Source organism: Ammospiza nelsoni, chromosome 11 (genome assembly GCF_027579445.1).
Source record: "Ammospiza nelsoni isolate bAmmNel1 chromosome 11, bAmmNel1.pri, whole genome shotgun sequence".
NCBI classification, from domain to species: Eukaryota; Metazoa; Chordata; class Aves; order Passeriformes; family Passerellidae; genus Ammospiza; species Ammospiza nelsoni.
The window spans coordinates 7,174,561-7,201,544 of record NC_080643.1 but is presented as its reverse complement, the minus strand read 5'-3'; the positions used below and the strand labels follow the sequence as shown (position 1 = coordinate 7,201,544).

The 26,984-nt window shown below is 45.7% G+C and overlaps 1 protein-coding gene across 15 annotated transcripts in view; it reads right to left on the bottom strand.

Annotated features, from left to right (window-relative positions):
- Positions 1–26,984, bottom strand: part of CADPS (calcium dependent secretion activator) — a 203,412-nt gene that overhangs the window by 146,425 nt on the left and 30,003 nt on the right. For all 15 annotated transcript variants that reach the window (XM_059480072.1, XM_059480074.1, XM_059480081.1 and 12 more), the window contains exons 2-3: positions 16,845–16,958; positions 12,471–12,803 (exon numbers count right to left, since the gene is read on the bottom strand). In XM_059480072.1, coding sequence (XP_059336055.1) covers positions 12,471–12,803; positions 16,845–16,958 — 447 coding nt within the window. The remainder of the gene's footprint in view (positions 1–12,470; positions 12,804–16,844; positions 16,959–26,984) is intronic.

Sequence of the window (26,984 nt, the reverse complement as noted above, 5' to 3'; positions counted from 1 at the left end):
AACTGCAACTGGCATTTTGATAGGAAAGTGTAATGATCCAAATGATCTCATTGAACATATATTTGGCTATTTTAATTGACAGAAATAAAACTTCTACTGCCTGCCAGACATCCTCAGCTGCTCTGCAGTTGCCATCCATAAAGCCAGAACAAAATGGCCAATCAATGACCCTGAATAATTGCCTTTGTTGACTGTTAATAAAGGGATCAGGAGTTACACAGCTGGGCAAAGGGCTGCACGAGAAAGGAGCAGAGTCACCTCCCAGTACTGAGCAGGCAGGGCCGGGGAGCAGCAGGGCTGCAGCTGGTACCCCTGGGGAGAACAGCAGCTCATCAGGGAGCCAAACCAGTACCAAAACTGTGCTGGTACCCCTGGGGAGAACAGCAGCTCATCAGGGAGCCAAACCAGTACCAAAACTGTGCTGGTACCCCTGGGGAGAAATGCAGCTCATCACTGAGCCAAATCAGTAGCAAAACCTATGTCCAGTTTTCTCCTCCTGCTTTGCCAGAACCACGCTATCAGCAGGGACTTCCCAGAGGAAAGCTGTGGTACCAGCCCCAAAGAAACTCCTGTTCCTCATCTCAAATACTGCAGATGTTCATGGGAACAGACCCTTTTCCAAATACTGCTGCTGCACACCCATGAGGGGCCACTGTAACATGAAGGATCTCTGATATAAGCCAGTACTTAAGAGTGAATTTCTCTTCTATTAATCTAACTGGCATCATCCCCTCTAACTCCATTCCCCTCAAGCAGACCAAACCACGCTTCTCTTGTCTGACCATCACTCTCCCACACAAAGTTATTTTGGAATCATTTTGACAGTGGCAGCCACAGCTCCTTCAGCTAATTTACACTCAAATGATACCTGACCATCTGAGCACAACTGTTCCCAGCCAAAATCTACTGTTAGGGAGAAAAAAGGGCAAATAAAGAGAAAATCTATAAGCAGAAAGGTCAATGGAGAGCAGAGTTAGAAGGTCAATGAAAATGACTACTTGATATTTTACATTTTTTGTAGAAATACAGAATAATAGAATGGTTTGGTTTGAAAGGGAACATACAGACCATCTCTTTCTAAACCTTTCTGCCATGGGCAGGGACACCTTCCACTAGACCAGATTGCCCTAAGCCCCATTCAACCTGGCCTTGAAAGCTTCAGTAATCTGAAGTTTTGCCCCGAGCAAAACTCTGGGCAATTTGTGCCAGCGTGTCACCACCCTCACATTAAAAAATTTCTTCCTAATACATAATCTAACGCTCTTCTCTTTTACTTTAAAATTGCCCCTTCTTGTCTTATCACTATCTGCCTGTGTTGACAGTAAGAATTTGGATATGCATGGCAAGGGAATAAGATTCAAGCTTTGAGGGGATGGTGAGTACCATGATGAGGAACTGTTGCTGACATTACACCCTGCCTCAGAAATAAAGAGCACTGGGTTTTAATGTGATTTTAAAATACAAAATAAAATGCTACACTTGGCAATGGCATTCTCATCAGACCTAACAGGCATCATGGGACTTAATAAAATTATTGTGTCAATAATTTCTCCATGGACAACATCTCTGTTTTGCAGCTATTTTGTCAGTCCTGGTGCACGAGACTCCTGGCACTGGCAGCCCAACACATGCCTGCAGCTCATTCCACCAATGTTGCACAACATCAGCTCTCCAACAAACTGGCAGAAATATCAGCATGATAAACGACTGGTGTTGAGAAGAAATACGAGACCATTTAATTACTCCGCTATTAGAATTTTATAATTTAAAACACTCAAAAGGCTCTCTCCCTGTCAGGTTTGGACTTAACTAGGTCACGAAATAAGATAGTTATATTTAGCAAAACTCTCCACAGAAGACAACAACTCGTGGTTCTCAGCCTGGAAAAAAGAGAACTCATCACTGATGTTCCTTCTGCTAAGGATTAAAGCCTTACACTCCCTCCAGCATCCCACTGCAATTTGTGCTATCTTCCAAGGTCTCCCACCTTTGTTGGCGACTTAATATTTTGATTCTGATTTCTGATACCTGAAGCAAAATACCATCAATGTAGACCTTGCCCAGTTTCCCTTCCTGTGGACTAATGATGACTGGAGCTGTGCAGTTTTGGTGCTGCAGCCAGTCCAGCTGCACACACAGGCAGCAGTCAGGCAAGATGCAGAAATGAGCTGCACCCATGGGACTGAGCAGGAACTTAACCAAAACTAAACTTGGGCAAAGTCAGGGTGCCTGATCTGTGGCCACTGTCTGTCACTGTGCCTGCTTCCTCCCCAGCACCTTTTGAACTGCACACATCATTCCCCATGCAGCACATTCAGAAGAGGACAGCAAAATTATGCACTTGTTCTTTGTTCTCATTTATTGTGGGAAATGCCTGTAATTTTAGCTGTCTCCTCCTGTGCACATCTGAGGAATGTTAAGGCTCAAGCCTGAGCACACAAGCAGGCAAGCCTTGTTCCAACAAAGCCCACAGGGTGCTGGAACATGGCTGTGGTTGGAGCAAAGAGGGTTCAGACTCCAACCTCCACCCCACTCTGTGCTCTCCTGGGCCACCAGCACTCAGAGCTCATGGAAACTCCACTCACTTCCCTGTCACAGCTATCAGTGCTTCTACAAAGACTTCATGACAAATAATATGGCGCTATCACCTCCCCATGTTCTTACTGTTCTCTGTCAGAGACAAAAAAACTGGATCAAAGGCTGGCTACAACACTTGAAAAACACATGCACAGATCACTGCTGTTAGGAAACATCACTGCTTGCCTGCATTATACAACAAAATCTGTGCTATTGAGGCCAACACAGTTTTTACATGATAAAGGCTACTATAGGCCTTTCAGATACATGAGAAATTGTATTTGAATTTGTGTTGCATCCAATTCCCTATTGAACTTGCACTCTAATTTCTCACAAACATGAGTAGAATCAGATGTTCCAGAAAAAATGTAGTGTATTGAATATGAAAACTCAGCACTGAGATTGAGGTAAGGAGCAGGTTATGTAAGTTAGGAATATTGAGGCTGAGCCTTTGAAATGCATGAAATCTACTTTGTTGATCATTTCCCAATTTATAGTCAGCTCAGTGGGAACAAATATGTGCCTACTTTGATATCCTTTTGAAGAAAATTCTTGGCATCTCATTTCTGCTAAGAAATATACCTATTCTCTTTTTAATTTGGTACTTTTTAGATGAAAACTGGAAGATTAACCCAGCTGTATTTTATATTCATGAAGTACTTTCTATGGCCTGATCCATTTGACTCCCAAAGTTTCTTCTGAATTAAAATTACACTATCACATCCTAAGCTGTGACATGAAGCATTTTTTAAGTTGCATGGAACACTGGTGGCCTGAACAATGAAATATAAGGAGTGAAGGAAAGGACTGGTGAATATTTTTTTTTTCCTTTTTTAAAAATAACTCCCTTTTCTGGAAATCTGAACACAATATGGACTGCAAAGAAGCAGCCTTGAGGAAACCACATCTTACAGAAATAAGATTAGAGAAAACCTAGTAAAATATTAATGTAGAACTTTCAAAATATTCCCTTAGTGGATGATGTATGTCAGAAGAATGATCTCTCTATATAACATGATAAAAAGAAAACCAAAAGAATAGTGTGTAACCTTAGGCTAGCACAGCTCAGTGGGAACCAGCCCAGGCTCTCTGACAAGACATTGCTGAAATGAAGCCCCTGGAGCTCTGGCACAAGCCAGCATGACCATGGATAACCCCACCATGACTGTATCTTTCCATTTTGCTCCAGAGATAGGCATTAAAAGTTCCCCAGGAAGGTAATCACTGATAAAATACATGAGCAAGGATTGAAGTGCTGCAAAGCATTGAGATTTTCATGTGGAATTCAAATTAGATTTAAAGACCTACGTGCAGAATTAAATTCTAGTGGCTCCATTGTATTTCCAGTTAAAAGGAAGAGGAAGAGAAAGAGAGGCATTAACATAGAGCAGGGTCATGCACCAGTTATGTCTTATTAAGTATTCCAGCCTTCCTTAAGATAAGCATCACATATGGGTTCTTTTGCAGCTAGCAGTTCCTTGCTTAAAGAGAGAGAGGTCTGGATAACACCCCTTCTGTCTCCCAAGGCCTCCTGGGCTGATTGACAGGAACATGTACTGCAGGGAACAAATGCTGCTCTGAGAAAAAAGAAGATTACGTTCTCCAAAAGGGGCCAGAGGGGGCATTTCTTTGTCATGTCTTCTGCTCATCATCTCTGCTTGAGGGAAAGACAAACAGGAGGAGTGGCATTTTCCTTCCCTAACAAGACACAGTCCACAATGTTTCTCCACGTTGAGAAACTGGTTTTTATGTACAGTGGCTTGCACTGAATTCAAAGTTAGAGAAACAAGAGAGATTGCTCAAAATAAAGGCAGCATTTTGAGAGCCAAATCCCACCTCAGGAAACCTTGGAACCAGACCCCATGGAAGCCAACTCAGAAACTGAACTCTGGCCCATCTCAGTTGCATTTTATGTTGGTTTGTTTTTTTGGATATTAGGGGAAAGATTAGCAACAAACATTTAATTTTTATGCAGCACATTTAGCTATCACTCCCTCCCCCCTGTAATGGGCACCATTTGGCTTGGCTTCCCCTCAGGCAGACCCTCCAGGTGTTCTGAGGCTGGATACTCTGCACAGTGGCAATGTACTCCATGGGATCATTGGGTTTTTCAGTGCAAAGTGTTTGTTTCTAAATCAGCAACTTCTTGTCCGCTTTTTTTTGCTTCCCCATTTCTCAGTCTCCCCTCTCCCAAAACCAATACAGGTAACACCTCTGGAGTCTGTACTTTGTGCCACCCCAAATCTCCTCTCCACTGAAACGGTTTCAAGCTGTAATTCCCCAATTTTGTCACATTTAGTGATGCTCAAGGACTCTCCCATTTCTCAAGCTTTTGCAAAATCTTCCCCACCACTTCAGCATCTCCCTGCACAGCTGTTCCAGGAAGGTTCATCTTCCCAACCCTCTCTTTGCTCAGAGGTGGAAGCAGGCAGGCACTTGCAGAGGCAGCAGACACCAGAACAGCTCTCTATCCAGTTGGTATCTCAGGATCAAAGTGTTTCCCTTCCCAGAGACCTCTGCTGCAAATGGCAGCAGATCAACACATCAGCGAGCTCAATCCTTCAAACTTTCACCAGTCTCTCCTACCTAGAGCCAGGAGTTCACAACTCAATTCCTCTTTTCAGAATGCAAGGTTATGGTAGGGAAACAAAATTGTAATAATAAATATTGATTTGAAATGAAGCTCCTGATCAGGGGGAAAAAACCCAAACATCTGGCTAAGCACCAGAAAAGCACCAACAACTATATTTTAAATGAAAGAAAAGAAACAGCAGTCCTTATATAAAAGGGCTAAGGTAAGCTGGAAAAGTCAAGTCATCAATATGATGTTTTATAAGGTAACCATGGTTATTTTTTATGCATTCCTTTGCAGCATGAATGCAGATGATGAAAAGTACTCATGGGCCAACTGAAACAAAAATAAATGAAAGAGATATCTTGATGGTAATTTAAGCCTTAAACTGCAAAAATTAATCAGTCCACACAGACAACAGAGAGCGTTCAGCTGATGCTGCACCACAAAAACACCTTGTTAATTAGATGAGGGTAAAAAGGGTTTTTATAATTTCAAAAAGAATGAACATCTTGAAAATCACCCTGCTTTTAGCCCTAATGTACCTGCAGGGATCCATGATGCTGAAGTAGGAGTTGTCCACATGGCCTCTGGATAAAGTCCAACTGTTTCTAATTCAATGTGTAGAAGCAGGTGGAAAGGCAGAGGAAGGGGGTCCTGGCATGCTGCAGCCCTTTGTGCAGCCAGGGAGGGGTCACTCCTGGGCTGCATCCATGATTCTGCTCCACTGCTGCTTCTCCAGAATGTTTGGCATGATCTTCCATGAGACTAATGAGTTCTCTTGGTGGCTCTCACCTCGCTGGCAGGTGGTGTTGTCACCCCTTACAGTGAGGCAGGGGGACAGGAAATGGTGAGGGTGCCCAGTTGTGATAAATCACAGAATCTGAAAAGAAGGCTTCAGCTCAGAGGAGTCCTCATGGACTCCTGCAGCACATAATGAATTAAACCCACGTCCAGAACTCCTAGGAAGAGGGGCTCCCAGCAGCCAAGATATTTGCAAGGAAGCAGAGAGCTGAAACAAGAGGCTGCTCCTCCACTCCAGAACCTGTCTGGATGCTGAAACCATTTTCTGTCCCCTAAATAATACACCATGACAAGCCACTGCTTGTTTTGGTGGAACAAGTGACACTTGTCTAGGCTGTGGAGAGGCAGCCCCACCCCTAAACCCAGAGGGAAGGCTGGCAGGAGTAGGGTGGGAAGGATTCACTGCAGAAGAGTTCTTCAGGCTAATAAACATCTCTGGTTAGTGTTAGAAGGAAATAACTGGATTCTCTGCAAGTCTTCACTATTGTTGCATGACATTATAATCTCTCTGCTAGATATATGCTCTTTGGATGCACTTTGGCCTGGTTTCTGTAAAGGGACTGAAAACCAGAAATCCATAGAAGGGCCAGAACTGGAAGTTCCTAGTACACGAAAACGCATCCCCAACTGGCAGCTAACAGGGTTAAAACACCCTCTGATTAAATGAAAGCATCTTTAATTAGTTTAATTGACCATGCTTCAGCCAAGACCATCTGCTCAGCAGCATTTGCCGGCTCTCTGCAGGAGCGATTGATCAGCCATAGCTGGAGAATACAGCATTAGGCTACATCAGATTTATTTTGTTTAATAGAAGAGCTAATTTGCTTTAAATTTAATTACAGGGGCCAAGATTGCTCTCTAAGTCCATAACAGCACATAACATAAGCTGATCCTACAGCTAATGGGTGCACACGTAGGTCCCCACATGTCTGTGCAAATCAGGTACTGCATGATGACAGCTGGGGTCCCACCCTGGCAGAGAGTGGTCTCTGCATTGTCCTCCCCAAAAGGCAGCAGCACTGTGGCACACTGCGGGGCTGGCAGGGCCACCCTGCTCACTGCCCTGAAATGTCCCTCCAACTGGCTGAAGTCTCACTAGATGCTGGAGCTGGTGGATGTCCCATCTCAACCACCCCTCCTGCTCCAAATTACAGATATCAAACAATGCATCCCACATAGGAACCACACAGAGTCACTGTTTCTGTGGCACAATCATGGCACCTCTCTGTGGCTCCTGGGTAACCTCCATCAGCAAACCCCTCCCAAAGGATGTACCTGGCAACTGAGGGTCCAGCAGAGCCAGACACCATCCTCACCCCTGACACTGCACTGTCCCTCCACATGCCAAAATCATTCTTCAACACATTGCAGGCTGAGCTGATGGAGAAGGGCAGCTGCTCCTCCTCCCCACAGGACCACGTGAGTATCTACGTTGTGCTGTTAGGACAGGGAAGATTTCATTCACTTCCCAGAGCTTTTCCTTTTCCAATTTCTCACTGGGCACTAAACCACAGCAGGCCCTGGGAGCTGCTCGGGCCTGACAGGAAGCTGCAGCTGCTGCAGCAGTAATTACAACCCTGCAGAAGGCTCCAGGCTGCCATTTCCGTTTCCATGGAAATAAATACAGAATTCCTGAAAACAGACCGTGATGCTTTATGGGGTTTGAGGCTTTTTATCATCTCTAAACCACTTTAACCCATTTCTATTAGTCGTGGTTTTGTTTTAAGTGGAAGGGAGAAGGCGGGGTGGGAATGATGCTTACAGAGTGAAAATAGGTGGAGCTACCAAAAGGAGTTTTAAATAGTGAAAGAGGAGGAAAAGCCACAGGGTAAGGCTGATGCCCTGGGGATTTTCAAGGGGGAGAGCAGTGCTGGCCAAAGCTGCAGGTTGTCCATGGCACATGCATCCAGCCTTGAAGAGAGGAGCCCATGGAGGCTCATTGGTTCTCACCATCCCCAGGACAGGCTCTTTGTAGGGGGCTCGGGGGTCCAAGCCCTCCCACCCTTTCAAAGGGGTCATTACAGCCAGAGTTAGTGCTTACATGCTCAGAACTGCAGATACATATTTAACAGACATTGAGCTTCAAGATGATGCTAGAATAAAAAGGAATTGTTTTGTGTTTCTTAAACAGGGAGCAGAAGGGAGGGATCTGATCCTAACCCCCTGACATCCCTGAACTGAAGGATGTGCACAGACAGGTAACTCCACACTGTGCACAACAAACCTGGACTCATTGCTCATTGCAAGGCATGGCAGGGAATTCCACAACAAACCAAATGAAATACTTGATCTGGAGAGGATACACACAAATCAACCATTTATTCTGAGGTGACCTTAGCCTTCATCTCACTGTCTGGGCTGTCACAGTGCCTCACAGGAGTTTCTGTCCCTACTTGGGCTGCAGTTTCCAAGTACCACTACAGCTTCTCTGCAAACAGAATGGATTTAGGAAGTATTTTTCAGGAGATGTCTCCAACTTTGAGCTAAGTCAGCAAAGTCAGCTCATGCCACGTGTTTGGCACACACTGGGTACAGGATGGCCCTGTGACTGTGTGCCAGGCACATGATTGACACATGCTGGGCATGGGATGGGCACGTGAGGGGCTCAACACACCAGAGCAAGTGAAGAAACCATGTTGGGTAGAACCACACGAACTGCAGAGATGAGAGAGGGGCAGAAGGCAGGACACCACCTCAGCAAATCATTTCTAATACTGACTTGAGCTAAAATCAAACATTTGAGTTAGTTTATTTTGGCAGGGGAACTTTCTGCTATGTGAGAAATGTCAGCCTTTGGACACAGTGTCCTAATTCAGCTGCGAAAATAAATGTCAAAACAGTGATTTCTAGTTTTAAGCCAGCTCCATTTGAGAAAATTTGGGTTGAAATGTTTCCTAGTTAAAATCACAGGGCCCCAAAACTTATGAAACAACTCAAATTGCACTGGTGAGATGTCTTTATGCCTTTACATGAAATAGCCAGACAGCAATTACACCTGGTGTGTGCTGCAGCCCACCCACACATGCACACTTCTCTGATGTTTTGCCTTCTACATGGATGGACAGAAATAGATGCTGAAAAACCACGACCATGTATTAGTATCATTCAGCAGGTCAGATATGCCTATATTTAGTTATTTGCTTTCAAACCTTACATCTAAGGGAATTATGCTTGGACAGGTTATTCTGTCACAGTATATGGGACACTTCAGGGCTGGGAATGCAGAGAAAGTCTGACTGTGAATCCTGAGAGTTCAGCCAGTTCTGCAGGGAGAGCCCACTCTTCCTCTGAAGCAGGAGGATGGACTTGCACAGCTCATCACAGACAGATCTGAACATCTGCTCCTGCTGCAGGATTAACTGAACAGCACTGTACCAGCTCTGGCTCTTCTCACTGTAGCTAAAAATGACTTCCAAACACAGCTTGAGACAGAAAAGTAAATCACTGCCCTACGGCTGGGAAAGAACAAGATAGGGAGAACACCACAGCCTGATTTCAGAGATGCTCATGAAGGTCAGCAGGAAATAGAGTACCCTAGGAAATGCCAACTGCAGCAAGAACCCAAGTTTGGAATTGCCCAACACATACAGAAAACAGCTCCTCTTGTACTCTTCCACAGCCACAGGTTAATTACAAAGCAGAAGAGCTAAATTTAAGTCTTGCCAACAGGTTCTGGACCAGAAAAACCAGACTGAAACACATTTCTCCCTCCACCACCTCTCACAGAGCAGAGGAGCTTGCTGCTGGGGCCAGAGATGCTCAATTCCCATGCTGACTCCAGTGGAGCAGAAACACCAAGCCACGTGGCATGTGTTATGCAAAGAGTGCAAGACTCGTGTATTATTTAAAATGTTCTAGTCAGAGTTTGTGCTTAACAACACTGGAATCTTCACAACTATGCTGCTACAACACTACTTCCCATCCTTGTTTCCTAAAAGCCTTTCCAATTGCATTAATACCTTGCTATCAATAACTGCTATCTTAGATCCTGCTAAATCACTGCTATCACATTAAGAATACACTTATCTCATGCTCCCTGGGGCTACTGTATTTAAAAAATCTCTTTAGAAATCATCCTCCTTCTGCACAAACAAAATATTATCTCAGAAGTGAATGGAAATGCAGTCCCAGTGATGCAATCATTATGCAATGAGTGTGATATAACAGGAGGCTGTAGAGAAAAGCATCTACTTTCAGACCACAGAACTACCAGCAGTGTTTGGGGCTCTCAGTACCAAACAGAAGACAACTAGGAGGACAACAAAGCCTTGCCACCCCTTGTCTCCTTGCACAGCCTCTGGGCAATTTCAGCCTGCACACACACCAAGGCAAAGGAGAGCACAGGCCAGCCAGCTCCTCCACAGAAGACAATGGGCTTTGCTTTTCTAATCACAGGTGACTGATAAACTGCATGAACAGCACAGTGCTGCCACTCTGGAGAGAGTGATGGCATTCACACAGCCTGCCAAGGAAAAGGCTGCTTTTTCCAATTCCTCCCAAGCATGGCAGACAAGAACAGGTCAAAAAAAGTGTAGCTTATACCATACCAAATTACCACTGAGAAGCTCATAACTACCCCCAACAGACTGGCTGCAAGCAATGGATGAGTCCCTGCAGAAAGAGTAATGGTGAACAGCAATTTCTGTGCTTCATGGCCAGAGAGAAATACAAAGCATCTGCTGCTGGCCACAAGAGCTCCAAAGACCCTGCTGGTACAGCCTGGATGACATGACCAGAGTGGCATCCAAAAAAGGGTTCTCAGAGCAAAACCTGTGGTTTCCCTGGCTGCTCTGCAGAGGGAGAGGGAGCAGCAGTGACCTGTTCCCCAAGGGGCAGGGTCCCCCCCGACAGCACTTTAACCTCTGCCACTGCATCCCAGGAAAACACCCAGCTGCTCAAGGACTGCTGACCCTGCAGCTTTCTGATGAATGCATTGCACAAAGGGCTTTCCCTTCTGCATAGCTAATCCTCACTATCCAGGTATTAAAACCAGAGTAACTTCCATGCTAATTCCAGCTGTCACCAGAAATTATGTCTTCCTGTAAAAGCTTAAATTACAGGTTTACTCCCTTCAAGTATTAGAAAAGACCCGGAATTAAATCCTCCAGGACTAAAACCAGGAACTCATGCAGGAAAAAGACTGCTTGATGCAACAGGGCAATTTGCAGGGAGCAGCCTCTAGGTTCACAGTGTCAGCCAGAAAGATTCTAACGAGCAGAGACCACAGAGCAGGGCAGCTGTGATCAAACACTGTTTTCTGCCTCAGTGGGAAGCACAAACCAGGAGGGAAGGATCACACACACGCTCACCCTGGTCCTTAGCAAAGCACAGGTCAGACAGACACAGGGCTGGAGTTGGTTTGAGTCAAAAAGTAAACCAAAACACAGCAGAACTGACTCAGTTCTTGACACATCACTGAAAACATTATGGTTTTGATTTTAAAGAATTCTTCCAACAGAGGATGGAGGCACAAAATCTGTGTAAACAAAATTCATGACAGCCACTGCAGTTTTTACCATGAAGATATATTACTCAGGGACATTTATTATCCTCTCCCCACTCTGTCATTAAGGTTTGAGATGAAGAACAACAAATGCAAGATAACTAAGGCTCTTTACAGGAGTAAAAACAGATCAAACATAATTCTCCGTGTCTTAAAAAAAATTGGAAATGTCTAGACAGAAGACAGACAGAATTGGTCTCAAATGCATTCATTTCAATAAGAAGCTGAAGCCTTGTATTACAGGGAAAAGACTGTGGTCTGCTCCTCTTCCAAAAACTTTCCACACCTTACTCTCTGTGACTCTGGCATCCTTTATCCCACTGTGATATTTATATCCAATAGCAGGGGACTGTAATCTGGGTCACCAGCAGTCTGGATAGCCACTGACAGCCCTCAGCAAGAGCTCTGGAAACACAAGCAGCACTGCAGAGTCCTGGCTGTGCAACTCTGGAGAGCTGGCCCTTCTGGGGTAAAAAGAGAGGAATGGGAAAGGTTTCCAAGTGCAAGCAGAGCTACCCTGAGGCCGTGGGGCTTTGGGATGTTCCTTCCTTCCACCACAGGCATGCAGGGATCACAGAGCTCCCTTTACTTAGGGAGAACCTGTATAACCTCACTGGGCAAGTCTGCATAAGCCACCCACCTCAGGGACTCTGAGACTGATATCTCAGGCTGTAAGAACCTCTGTCATTCAGACTGGTGATGTGACACAGGAAGACAAACAAGCCACAGGCAAACAGCCCACTTAACACCTCAGAGACCTGCTCACCAGACACAGAGCTGAGGAATAAAATTTTCCCATCTCAGCAATCCTATGGAATTGAGCAAGAAAATGAGCAGCAGAAGAAGGCCAACTTGGATAGCCAGAACAACACTGGCAGTGCAGAAGTCCCACCATAAACCAACCCCCTCTTTCTTGGTAGAAGTTCTCTCCAAAAGAATCTGCTGAGACAAAGTTTCCAGTTCATAATAGCATGGCAAGCCTTCCCCAAAAACCCTCTTCCATTCCCACCTTACCTGACACGCATTGTACAGAAGCTGATGCTCAAACTTCTTGATCCCCAAAATGTTCTGGAACATCTCATAGAGCTGCTCCTTGCTGAGGATGAGCTCCGAGGCAGCGCTCGCTGTCATCCTGGCCTGCTGCTTGCGGGGATCCTCCTCCCCACGGTAAATGGCATCAAACTTTGCCATCCAGGAGCTCAGCACTGTCTCCTTGCTGAGGCCATCGATCTCGGGCAGGCTGCGCACTCTCTTCTCGATGTGCTTCTTGAAGACCTCCCGGGAATCGTTCGCCGAGCAGCCCCCGCTCTGCACCATCCTGGCAACGCGGTCGCTCTTCAGGAACACCTGCAAAGAAAAGGGGGGTTTCAAATGGTTGCAGTTGGAAAAAAATCCACCTTAAGTACCACCAAAGGTGGTTTTGCTGCTGGGGAGCTGCTTATTGACTGCCAGGACATTCTCCAACTCCTCACTCTACTGCCACATGTTGTCAGAGGTTTCAGCTGAACTTTGGGAAGTGTAATGAAATCAGGTGAAGCTTCTGCTTTACCTCCATTACAATGAAATATTTTGATGCAATTAGGACTTGATGTGATGTTATGGTCACACCTCACTAGATACATAAGTCCACTTTGGGAAAACAGGATTTTATTTTGTTCCATCTGATGTTTTAATAAGGAAGTTTTTGCACAACTACATTCACCTAACCAAGTTCTGTCCTCTTAGAGGGAGCAGTGTCATCTTACTGAATCCAACATTACTGCACTGGATTTATTCTGGTAGCCAGGCCTCTAAAAAACCTCTTCAAGGACCAGGTTTGCACCCTAACTCTACTACACCAGAGAAGATTCTTGCTGTCTGCCCTGCTGACACAGGAATGGGAAGTGCAAGATGGTTCAGCATGGCTTGAACCTTTGCAGAGATGCAGGGCACAGACAGCAGGAGAAAGGGAGGGAGAGGACATTTCATAAAGATGTTCTTCCCACTGCAAGAGCAGCAAAAGGGTCAAAACATGACAGACTCCCACAGACCACAGATGTCCTGAGAGCAACACAGAGCTGAAGGGTTAGAGAGTCAAAGGGATTTTGTGTTGGCTCTCCTCTCCCAAGCCTTGAACACAGAAGAGCAAACAATAACCAGTAAGAAAACTGCTGTTTTATTAATAATGCTAAGAACTGATGCATACAGCAGCTTGGGAAGAAGGAAGCTGTGCCCTCACAGGAGTGTATCTGTCAGCTCTCAATAATTAAAGAGCTTGAGGATGACCTAAGGATGTGACAGATTTATTTTTTATATACCATTCAGCAATATTGTACTCCATGTTCCCAGATGCTTGATGGCACAGGCATCTCTTGGCAGTAGCAGTGGGTTTTGTCCAAGGACCAGACCAAAAATTATGCTGAGGAAGAGCTGAGCCATTTCCTTCCAGTATCACCACGGGAGCTCTCACTCCCTGCAGACAAGACAGGCAGAATGCCACCAGCAACCTCTTCAGTCCATGCTGAAACAACAGCAGCATGGGCTTCATTTCCTTGTGGAGATTAAATATGAGTGATAATGCCCCAGGTGTGTGCAGGTGCTTTCAAGTAATGGGTGAGAGCCAAGCTCCTGATGCAACCAAGGCAATTATTAGCACACTGACTGCAGGAAATGATGGGAGGTCACAGTGACCTGCCCCTCCTGGGCTCCCACGTCCCCTCATCCATACCAGGTGCCCAGGCCTGAACCTGTGTGACAGTGCTAATCACTTCCCATACCTACCAGGGCTGTTGTTATCCATGGTCCTCACCTCCAGCATCCTGAGCAGTGGGATCTGGCTCCCCATATTCCCTCAGCCCTGATTCTTCCTCCCTGAGTGTGGAGCAGCAGCCAGCAGAGGAAAGGAAGGCTGCACTGGCAGGGAGGCAGGCACAGGGGAGCACCAGTCAGACACAAAGCAGCAGAAATCATGAAATAGGAAGACTTAAAAAAAGGAAAAAAAAAAAAGTGTTCTGTCCTGTTTTCTGTAGAAAACACCAGGTGAATTGCCTGGCTGTAGGACAGCTTAGTAGGGTTGCCAGGAGCCAAGTTTTGCCTAGAACAAAATCCTAGCAGGGGTGCACACAGCAAATCTTGCAGAACGGACCTGACCTCCAGGAGCTGGGTCAGGCACCTCCTGCCACACCCACAGATGAGCCCAGCATGCCACTGTGTCTCTGTCTGCCCACAGCAGAGTGGAAATGGGGCTAATGAAGCACTTCTATCACATGCACTGAAGTGACTGCTGCAAAATGTGCTGGTGACAGACAAAGCTTTACTCATTAGAAGTCAAAGGAGCTGAGAAAAGCTCCCCTGCAGTGTGTTGGAGTATGCTGGGCCTGTCTGTGCACACGGGTCTGCAGCATTCCTGCAGGCACAGCGCTGCTTTGCAGAGCAGCAGCAGATCACTCAATTCTTTAATTTGATAGCAGCCTGTGAACTAGCCTGAGACTGACAACCACATGCTTACCCTGACAGCCAGAATTAACAGCAAAACGTGGCCATGCAAACACATTCAGGGCAACAGCAAACGCATTTCTGACCTACAATGTCACCCTTATCTTTTTTTCTCTGCAAAAAGCCAATAATTTCCAAGTAATGAACTTATCCTGCACCATTAATACGTGGACCTTCTAGAAACATCAGCCATGTCCTGCACAGAGATTACCAGTTTCAGCTGTGTGTCTTCCAAGCCATCTTGCAGATTTATAAATCAGTCAATGCTGATTTCTAGATAGCACCTAGCAGAAGGACAGTTAATTGAATAAAACTGAGATTTGCAGGAGCTGAGATAAGCAGAGTGATTTGCACAATGGATCAACCAAGGGGGCACATCTCTGCAGACAAGAAGGGGGAACAATCTCAGCAGGGAACACTGCTCAGGCTCTGAGGGGCAGAGGCTTTCTGTGGCAAGGTTTTGCCTTGTGCCTCTGCAGCTGGTGCCCAGGAGGAGCCACAGAGGCAAGGTTCAGCTGCACAGAAGCTGACAGCACACAGCCATCAATTAAAGGAGAACAACAGATAAAAAGAAGAAAAAGAAAGTTGTGCTAAAGGACACAAAGTGATGCATTACACTTCATGGGGCCTGTTTTAAGCAGGACAGAGCCAGCAGAGAGTCCACTTGAGAACATGGGCTTGTGTACATCTAGTGCTAATCTACTGCTCTTTTTCAGTTTGGTAACTTGGGGCATTTATACAGCGCAGGGCTTCTGGAGCTGACAACACTCAGCCAGACCAGCAGTGAAACAGGGGTGTATATTTTGCCTGGTTTTAAGCAGTTTCCTTTTCCTGCCCAGTAATCTTATCTGAACAGATTATGCTGCTCTTGCATCCTAAAACACGGCTCACTCCATCTTGAAAACTTTCTTTGAGAGCACATGTTCAGTGAAGCTATGATGATCCCTTGGCAATTTCTTTTCTGATAAAAGATGTAAATGACTCTTGGCTTCCTTCCTGTACAGAGAATGATGTAGCAGGAACTACTAGACTGGTTCAACAGAGTTAATCCAGAACAGAAGCAGCTGCTGTCATATCCTATAGAGTTACAATTCTCTTCAGTTTTAGTATCTGATTTTTGTCCCCTCTTAGATTGCACTTCTAGCGAAATATTTTATGTAGGCAATTCAAAATCTTCACCTTCAATGACAGAATAGCTCTAGGGACAAAGAGAAGTGGTTTGCAGAAAGTCTAGCAAAACAATAAACGACACTCCTCATAGAAACGACAAGCACGGATTTCCTTCAAAACCAGAAACTCTTTCCTTCTAAGCAGAGATAGAAAAGGCAGCATTATGGGCTGCATACAAAGGCATTATTATTCTTTTGCACAATTATGAACAATGTTTCACATTCTCTGGTATTATCTAGTTTTGTAGATGCACATCCTCCTCACTCCCCCTTTGCTTTGCAGCACTTGCCAGGCCAAAGAGAAAAGACAAGACTTATGCTGAAAATCCCAAAGTCAGTTGGACACAATGCAAAAGCTTCTGCAAGAACTGAATGTGCTGCCCAGATTTCTCTTGGTATTTTTCACGTGGAGCACATGACATTGATTTTACTGGTTTTGCCATCTTCCCTGTTTTAAAATACACAGTTCAAAAGTATCAGGAAATTATTTTTCAGCTCAAAAGAAGGACAGTCTTCCCCTATAAGGAAACACCATGGCATGGGGGTTGCTATGGTTGTTCCATGGTTTACATTCAAACCCTGAACCTCGCAAGCATTGTGACGTACCAGACATCAGACAGAAGCCACTTTGCATTTGCCTTTGCTCCATACTGTGTGATAATGGACAAACCATTAATTCAGAATTCAGCCCCACCTGTGAATAGGAACAAGGACAGGGATTCATAAGAGCATTGCCTCTCCTTACCTCATAGTAGCTCTGGACAGCATTTATAAACGCTTCATCTGCCACAATCTGGGTTTCTCCATTGAGAAAGGCCTGGAAACGATCTTTGATTGTCTGGAGCTGCTGCTTACTTATCTGTAAAACATGCCAAAAGAAGAAAATTGGTCAAAAAAGCTTTATGTACGAGGGACAAAACCCAGTAATTGATTTGCAGTACCTTATTGGGGTGTTTATCACAAGCACCTGAATTCACCCTAAGCATCATTTCTAAACAACTCTGCTGCCACAAAATGCCCACTAGACTTTTACTACTTCAGGTATACTCAATTCAAAAGCAAGCTGCTGTGTGAGTGCTTGCAAGAATCTGTTTTGGTGCAACCCTTTCCCACTCAGCCTCTCCTCCCCTTTAGAAGCAGAGACTTCAAACCAAATGGAAAGCCTTGTAAGCTAGCTGTTGGGTTTTGTTTGGTTTTTGTTTTTCCCCTGCTCATTTTGTTCATTTCTTTTGGCTTTTCACATACAAAACATCAGTCAAAACCAGTGGTGAAAGAATTTAATGTTGAGATCCTATGAGAGCAAACCTGTTCTCCTTTTCCTAGCAAGGACTTTCTCTGCTGTCTCTTTGCTGCTCAAAACATTTCCTGTCCAGGAATAACTTGTATAACCTGTATAACTTACAATTCTAATTCTGTCACAGTGACATCTATAGAAAGTTTACAAGGTTTATTCCAGCCCTGTAAGATAACATGCCATTATTTTTCCAATTTATCTGTCAGTTTAAAACCAGACATAGCTAAAATCCCACCTCTTCAGTTTACAATGCAGACAAAGTCACAGCAGGCACATAAGTAATGCATCAGCAATGCCAGTCTAACATCTTAAGATGTAGACAACACTCATGCTGAAAAACTGCAGGGACTGAAATGTAGCTGGGGCTGGTTTACTGTGGGGTTACCTCACATTCAAGGATAAAAATTAATTTTGACAGAAGGAGGCAAACAATAAGTGTATATTGCAACTTCAAACTTAAAGGGAAAGGAGAGCGGTAAGAATTAGGATAGGTATTTATTGGTGACCAAAAAGTCTAGAGAAGTGTCTTTTTTCCTCATTTGTATGCCAGTGGAAGAAACTATCCCATTAGAATGGAAGAGAATGATAAAATTAATGGTTCTAAGTGTCTAAATGGCTTTGAATAAAGTATAAAAAAACTGCATAGATTCTAACAACTAGAGCATAATGACACCTGGTAAACACCACTAGTGATAAAAAGCAGGAGAGGGACCACTTGGAAAATGCAGGGATAAATATCACTGCAGCTACAATCATGATGTGCTGTGTGGGGTGTTTGGGGACTGCAGTAGTGAACATCATGAACACTGGTATTTAATGCCTCAGCACCATGCTGAGGGGGGTTAGTGAGCAATAGCAATTTGATGTGATAATCTGGGATTATGCAGCTGCTAATGGAGAAGTGTTCATCAAAGTGACAAAGTGAGACTTGCTATGCTTTGCTTTAGAAAACATGGAACAGCCTTCACCATCTTGTGGGTGCTGCAAAGGTGGGTCAAACCCACCCCCAAAACATCAGCCCAGACTTCAAAGGGTGTGACACATGCAACAAAGCTCAGCATCACAGGGCTGCAGTAAGGACCATCCCTTAGCCTGACGAACCTCAGCCTTGAGCCATGAGCCCAGAGAAAAATCACTGCCAAAAACTTACGGCTTTTAGGATGGCAGATCCTTAGGATCAAAAATTAGATCCTATCTGCCATGTCAGGCACCCAAAACCCCTTTGGGGTGTTTGCCAACAGCACCCTAGACCCTTGGACAACACGCACAACAGGCTCCAAACCCATCTGAGCTGATGGAATTGAAAACTGGGTCAATGATAAGAGGAACCAGAGACAATGCAGTGAACAAGGACACCTGTGGCAACGTGCTAGGTCTGTTTTTATTAATCATTTAATTATCTCGAAGAAGCAAAAGGCAAGATGTTAATTAAATGTATTGACAGTTTTGTATTAGCAAGCATTGTGAATGTCAGGAAGAAATTACAGGGCAACACATGCTTTAAAAAAACAAGAAAAGAAACAGGAAAAACTACAGGTAATCTTGAAATCTGCTGCTGAGGCACACAGAAAGACATACTAATAGCACAGCTACTCTCAGCCAAGAGGATTTTCATTTGGGATTTTAACAATATGCATGGCATATTTATTACATTTTTTTGTTCAGGTTATTTCTTAGGACAACCTCCAAAAGTCCTTGCTTGTTCAATTCCTATAATGCCATCTAGCAGCAGTATTCTATCCTCCTTCCTCACTACTGAATGGGCTACCTTCAGAAGGAATGATGCTCCTTGAAATTCCTAGAAATTCCCAATACGCAGCTCACACGCAAGCTCCTGGGGGCTGTGGAAATGAATCATCAGATCTGTCTCTAGGAGAGTGTCAGCTGCCTCCTCCTCAGCCAAGCTGTATGCCAGCTTGTTCCCAATCCAGGGAAAAGGAGATCCTGTCTAATCACACCTGGCTGCAGCACAGTCCATTCCTCAGCTCACAGGACCCTCAGTCTGATACCCCCACCAGACCAGGAGGCAGCAGTGGGCATTGATCCATGGCAGTGCCACTGTGAGGGATGGCATCAAGGAGGCAGCTCGTCTGAGACACAATTGAACTGTTGTCATATTAAACTCAGCTTGCAGCACAGCAGCAAACACCTGGTGCAGAAAGCCATACCACAAGGGAGCAGAGGAGACCAGACCTGCAGGTCAACCAAATGTGCCCAACACGATTCACCTCCTATTTTATGCCTCTTTCCTTCCCCATGAGGTGTTGCTGCCAAATCCCAGAAGCAGTTCTGGGGCAGCTGGGAGGCTGCACCTCCCAGCACAGGCTGGAACAAGGCAGGGGGGCAGTCAGCACCAGAATCACTCTCCAGAGCCTTGGCAGGGCCAAGTGATGCCACTAACGCAACCACAGGCTTAAAAGAGCACGTGCCCTGAACACTCAACTGGAAGCTTAGTGCTTTAAACGCAGGGGTGTTATTTTATCTCCTGTAATTAGAGGCACCAGTGATAAGCTAGAAATCCACATAAAGCAAGCCAACAGCTTCTGCAGATCCAGTAAGGCCACTCAGTTACCTTCCACAGGGTGCTCACAAATAGCAGAGAACAGCAGAATTATTTCCACTTGGAGGGACATCAGTACAACACCACTCCCTTCACACCAGCTGTGGCAGCAGGTGAAACCCTGTTAGGCTGCAAGCCCAGCAGGGGTGTGGATGTTGGGGGCACAGCCTCACTGCCTCCCATGCAAACCAGTCCAAGTGCCATCACCCAGGAGAGCTGGGAGTAAACAAGAGAACTGGTGGATTCAAGAGGTTAATTCTCTTTACCTTCCCTCACTTTTCCAAACCTCTCTGATGTCACCTTACAACTGCTTCTCAAGTGTGAGCCATTAAAAAACAAATAGTCGTTTCTGCATTCCAGAGGGATCACAGAACACAGCACTCTGGACCTAAGAGAACTCTCCCATAAGCACACTGTGATGTGCTTATGCAGCAAAGTGTTTTCTAGACCTTTACCTGTCTGGGAGAATTTAAGTTGCCAGATATATTAAGTTGCAGGCATATTAAAAACTGTTATCAACTGAGGAGTGAACTCCTGGCACAGGGACCAGGCACAGCACCCATGGAGCTTTTGGCTTGGCATCCCTTGTGGATTGCATGGCTTTTGATAAGAAGCTTGGCAGATGTCTTTCCCATAACAGATGACATTATGGGAAGAGCTCACCAGTGACTAGACATGGGACCTACATGATTCCTACCTTCTTGGTCTAATTTGTTAAGAAAAACCACATGCCCAGAATTTAGAGACCTGACCAAAGACCCACCTGCCACAAGCAAATCACAATGAATTTACTTGATGCAGATCCCAGCAAACAGAACATCAGCATCTTCAGGACAAACATTCACCAGCAGCTTTCTTGCTCTGTGTTATTTTTGCACATACTCAGTCTGACTCAGAGCCAAGTGCAAACGTGAATGCAGGGAGCCATGGCACCTTCTCCAAAGTGTTCCAGCCAGTGAACAGCTGGCACCATCTCTGCACATCATCTCCAGCCTCCTTCACCTACACCAGGGAAGCACAAGCACTGCAAAGAGGAGCTGTTTGCCACAGAAAACTTCCCTGAACAAAGTTATACACAGCAATGTGCCTCACTGAGCCATCCTCTCTCCAGAATGCTTTGCTGAGTCTCAGCATATAGGAATAGGAATAAGTACAACACCAAAACGGGCCCAGAGAGATTGTAGCATCTCCAGCCTTGCAAATTTCCACAGCCTGACTGCATGAAAATTATCTGGTTGGGGAGGGAGCCCTGCTTTGAACAGGGAAATTGGGCCAGGGACTTCTAGAACTTTCCTGCAACCTCCATTATGCTACAGCTACCATAACCAACAGATGATTTGGAAGGAAGGGCCATCCTAGATTGCAGATTCCTGAATCTGTCAGTAAGTAGCAAGCTGCAGCATAGCACATTCACACCCGTACAGGCACTCAAATTGCTAATAAAGCCCTGGCCATCAATGTGAGGCTGCTGAAATCAATCAGATTTGGGCTCTGTGGAAGGATGTTCCCAAGTGAAAGGCACCCTATGGTTGAGAAGTGACCCCCTTCACTGCCACACGTGAACACCTCTGATCAAGGACTGAATGTTTCAGTGCACTGATGCCTCACAGAGCCCTTGCACACTGCACATCCCTGAGGGTCTTTCCTGCAGGCACGACATGAGGGTGCATCACAGCACTGCAACACATCCCTAATGGCTCAGCCCATCAGCATCATCCATGTCCCAGAGGAATCATTTCAGCTGAGGACTGCAGGTAATTCCCAGGGCACAGACTGCAGGTAATTCCCAGGGCACAGACTGCAGGTAATTCCCAGGGCAAGCACCTCTGCCTTTTGTCCAGAAAGCCCAGCAGCAGACAGCCATGAGCAGCACTGAGCTCTTCCTGCTTAGGGCACCTGCTGCTCAGGGACCACTGCAGGGAAGGAAGGAGGAATATTTAACTGCTCACTGTGCTGTTGCTCTGGGTTTGGTTTTGTAACATGTAATAAATATTTCATTACTCCTCAGCACCAGGTGATTTAGGAAAAATCTAAACCAACCAAATGAGCATCTCTCATCATTGCTGCTTTTACAGCCAGGAAACCAGTTACAGCACCAGCAATGTGGGAGGGAAGGAGGAGGGAGGAGGCCAGAGCAGCCAAGCACTGGTCTCAGGAGAGAGGCCAGAGGCACCAGCAATGGGCACGAGACTAGAAAGAAAAAATCAGGTTATTTTGCACTAGGAGAATGTATCAGGTTGTCCCTCTGCTGATGCTGATTTCCCTGCTACACGAGAGGGCCACAGGTGGGTGACTCACAGCCCCAGCATTTGGGGTTTTAATTGCAAACTCTCCTGAGCAGATGTGGCTGCTCTGCAAACAGCTGAACACTGCTGCTTTTCACTGCTCACATACACAACCAGTGTTAACTGGCAGTCTCAGGAAACTGTTCCCAGCCACCTAACAGTGCCTTTTCTGGGTGTTTCAGAGAAATTTAATACTTTTTACCAGAAAGAGCTTCTTGTGCTTTGGTTCCTGATAGCCACCATGCATCTTTCCAGGGATACCCTTACAGTCTGACCATATGCAGATCACTGTGCACACACCCACTGTTTTCCTGCTGCCTGTGCAATTCCCTCTTTGTGGGTGCTTGATTTGCTGCCTCTCCCTTGGTCCAGTGCTTTACAGGCCCTGATGAATCCACATTGGCCACCCACTCTCCAGCCACATCATCCTTTGTGAGTGGCAAACAAGAAAAAGGCATGGTCCTGGCAAGCCACCCCAGTGTCACCTACTCCTCTCTCAGAAGAGGTGTCCAGCTGATTTGTGGCAGAGAAAATGACTGCACCACGACGACAGCTGGGTTTGCACACGTGGGCAGTGAACAGCACAAACAACTCCTGCCTGGAGCAGCTCATGCCCTGTCTGCTCAGCCCACCTGTGATGTTGGGGATGGGTCAGAGCCATGGGGATCCTCTGGGAGAAACTCTCCTGCATGCCCACCTGCCCTGTGCTCAGAGATCAGCTGGGTTTGAGCACAAACAATGCAAACAGCTCCTGGGTCCTTACACACCAGCACAGCACCGATATGGAGGTCAGAGACTGAACCAGCCTCTCACTTGAGCAGCCCAAGAACACAAGAACAATATTTCCTGACCTAAGGGTAAATATCTGCTTCAGCAATGTGACCAAAGGGGACAGAAAACCCACTAGAGCAGCCTGCAGAGGAAGAAAGCCCCTTCCTCTGCCCAGCCACAGAGCTAGCACCCAGCCTGCCTCCCCACAGCACCAGCTCCAACCCCTGCCAGGACCTCTCACTACCTCTGTTATTATGAGCAAACTCCAGCAGCCTTGCAGCACATGCAGTGAGTGGTAAATGATTTTGGCACTTGCTGGAACATTTCTCCTGTAAAGAGGCTCAAGAATTGCTGCATAAGTATGGGAAAGCAGAACATCAATCCCTTTGGTTAAGCCAGCTGCAGACACAGAGGCTCTAGATCAAGCAGCGCAGATCTCCTCTTTCCACTGTCCCAGACTACATCCAGTAGCAGATTTATTGGAGAGACAAAGCACAGGCTCCGAGTTGCTCTCTGAAATACATGGATGTGTTTTTTTATCCTCTCAAACCCTGAGTATATTTCTTTTCTATGATTCACTCTGCCAGCTAGGCACACTTTGACATACATGAAAGACCTAAAATGCTATTATGGCTGCTCCTACTTTCTGAAACGCTGTGGTGCACAATGCTAAAAAAGGAAAGCAAACCCAGGATTTGGGACTGGGCCTTGCCATGATGACTTTTCCCTTGTGCTTTCCAAGCTACACCTTCCTTTTTCAACCTGCCACCACAGAGCAAGCCCAGAGGCAGGTACATCAAAAGATACCTTGCCACAGCCTGCTTCACTTGCTGTCTTTGTTTGTACCAGGGGTATCCATCCAACATTCACACACCACCCTTGCATCTCTCCCCTGCAAAGGGTCCCCCTTTTCCATTAACATCACAGAATCAGAGAATTGTTTGGGTTGGAAGGGACCTCAAAGATCATTCAGTTCCACCCCCTCTGTCATGGGCAGGCACCCCTCCCACTAGACCAGGTGGCTCAGCTGTGATTCCAATCAGGAAGTTCTGCTCCTGCCTGCAAGTTTCTTTTTCCTGTGTGTCTCCTCCTGGCTGGTCCCTCCTCTGCAGCTGATGTGCTGGCAAGTAACCCCAAGATGGAGCCACCTGACAAGAGCACAGAAAACTTGGAACTTTTTCCACCTTTTGATCTTATTTTACCTAAGCAGGCCATTAGCAGAGTGAGTCTGTGACAGATCCAACAGAGTAAGTAGCCCTGCTGGGTATCTTTCTGCATATGATCAAACAGATACAGGCCCCTACCTTTTTACTGCTAATAAAAATATGACTTTGATCTTAGAAGAATAGAGAAGCCAGCAGAAAACAGAAGCAAGAAATAGCAATGATGAAATACTAGGCCAGTGACTGAGGATGGGCTGAGGGGTGATTTCTGCTCTGAGGAACCTCCCTGGTGACTTCTGCTGTGCCAGGAACCTTGCCTGGTGAGCTCTGCTGGGTAAAACACATCATGGTGATGTGGCAGCTTCCAGCAGAAAGCCCAGCGTCATGCTGCCTGTAGTAAAAGTGCAGCTGCTCTGTTAATAAAACAGAAAAAACAAACCCATAAAAATACTAGCAGAAATACAGCTAGGAAAAAAATCCAGGAGACAGATAGAATGGAGGCTGTGTAGAATGGGCAGAGGGACAAGAAAAGTTCCCCAACACTGGAGGCCCCTTTGGGTGCCCAAAAATCCCTTTACTCCCAGGCTGGATTCTGCAGCTGGATTATCTCCTCCTCTCCCTAGCTCAAATATCTTTCTTATTCCCTCCCAGCTCCAGTCCCTGTCTGATTAACTTCAAGTCCTGAGGGCCACTAAGAGAACCATTACACAGCCTGCTCCAGCAAACCCTGCTCGCAAGGGCCTGGCCAGAGGGGCACTCTGAGACATGTTTGCTCTGAGTGCTGTAGGAACTCTCTGTAAATGCTACAGACATGGCTTGGCCTTGCACTTTCACTCCACTAGTGCAGTACATGTGGTACATACAGTGCACTGCTGCTCTGAGACCTCAAAAAATGCTCAACCCAGGAAAAAGGATTGAGGGAAGATCTTCCTTCTCCTCTGGAGCATCACAGGCAGTCTTGGAAAGTAAAATTTTCACTCCTTTTTTTCTGTTGGATGGAAAACAACACATGGTCTATGGAAGCCTGTGAGTGTTAATGTGACACAGCTTCTGAGACGTTACCTCCCATCCTTTCATGCCTCAAGACCTTGGTGTGCTGCAGTGGAGGAGGGAGGTGGGAAGCTGGAGAATTATCACAGGTCCTTCTCCATGAGACAGTCATGTCCAGACCCTTGGAAAAGTCAGAAACAGGCTGGGCTATGATCGTACTAGAATTTATATTTATTTCAGAATATTCTGAGGACAAGTTCCAGAACTTCAATGTTCAGAGTCTGATGGAAAGGAAGTAAAAAAGACAGTTTGGGGTATGGATATTACACATCTATTTCCCAATGGCTGCAAAGCCCTAAGCCTCCTGCTCTGTCACCACCACAGGTATGCAAAACCTCTCATTCAATCACCTGCAATAGATAGCTGATACTGAATTTATTTGATAATAAAAAAAATGTGAAAGATCTCTTGCAAGTGCTACAAGGGAGCATTCAAAAACAATTCCCAGGTGCCCAAAAGAAAGAATGGTATATAAGTGGTGGTTTTACAGCACTGATCAATGGTGGCCAGAACCCCTTTGACCAGGAACACTGCCAGCCCCTCCTGAGGAGTAACTAAGAGCACAGAACCTCTGTGCACCACTTGGGCCAGTGTTATTTGGACAGTTCAGCACTCTGAAAATCAGTCCCCCTTACTGGAGTTACTTAATAATCATCCATAATAATTAACTTAATTATTAACCCTTAATGGCCCCACATATTGTGGGTTTGGAGATCCCAGGCACAATCTAAGGACAGTTACATATCCATAAACTAACTGATCCACAAAGAGGGGTGAGGGATGAGGTGGGAACAAAAGATGGTCTCTGCTGGGGGTTCTGGGATTCAGGCACATCCTTGCTGTCCAACACGCCCCTTTGTCTGATCCCTCTGTGCTGCATTTCCCATTTGTTTCTCTCCATAAGTGGTTACATGCACGAAAAGATTGAGAGCCTCTCACAGACTAGGATGGTGCATATCCAAGAAGAAAAGCAAGCTACATTTAGAGACACTTTTAAATCACTATTTGTACTATTTCCATCTCTGTGTTCCTATTCCAGGCAGACCTTACAGACTGCAGAAGCCAATCATCTTTCCTGGTTAATGTATACAGCTGTTCATGCTGACTTAAAAATATTAAACAATCAGAGCTAAAAGATCTCCTACCGACACTTCAGATGTCCAAACAAGAAACCCAGGCTTCTCTCTATTCTTTTTTAAGGTAAAAAAAAAAAAGCACATCTACCATCACTGGTGTTATTTTTGCATCATTTTCATCATTAAACTCTGCCTCTCCTCCGTGTCACAAGCTATTTTAAAAACAGTTCTTACTGAGCTGAAGTGGCAGACAAATGAATGGAGAATCAAGGACTCCTGGTGTGTCCCAGCCTCTGTGAAAATGCTGGTTTCAGCCTGGCAGAGTTAGCAGGGGAGGGAATGTCTTTGATGGGAATGAACAAGATGGCAAGAAATGAAGAGGAGCTCCCAGGCAGACTAGGCTGAAATGGTGAGCCCTGCTGTGGGCACCCCATATGCCCACGCTGCCCCTGCCAAGAGCTGAGGAAACCACCAGCCCCCAAACCAGAGGGCTTCTGTCTGAATCAACATGAAATTGGGCTGCTGGAGCAGAAGAGGAAGCAGATGCAGGTCTGAGCAATATTTCTTTTCCAAAGAAAGCACATTTTCAAAGCAGCCCACTAAGAGACGTGACCTACTACACACCATGGCTCTGGCTAAGTACAGCTTGTCGTGTTTGAAATCTTCCCTTATTCTGTGCATCTGCC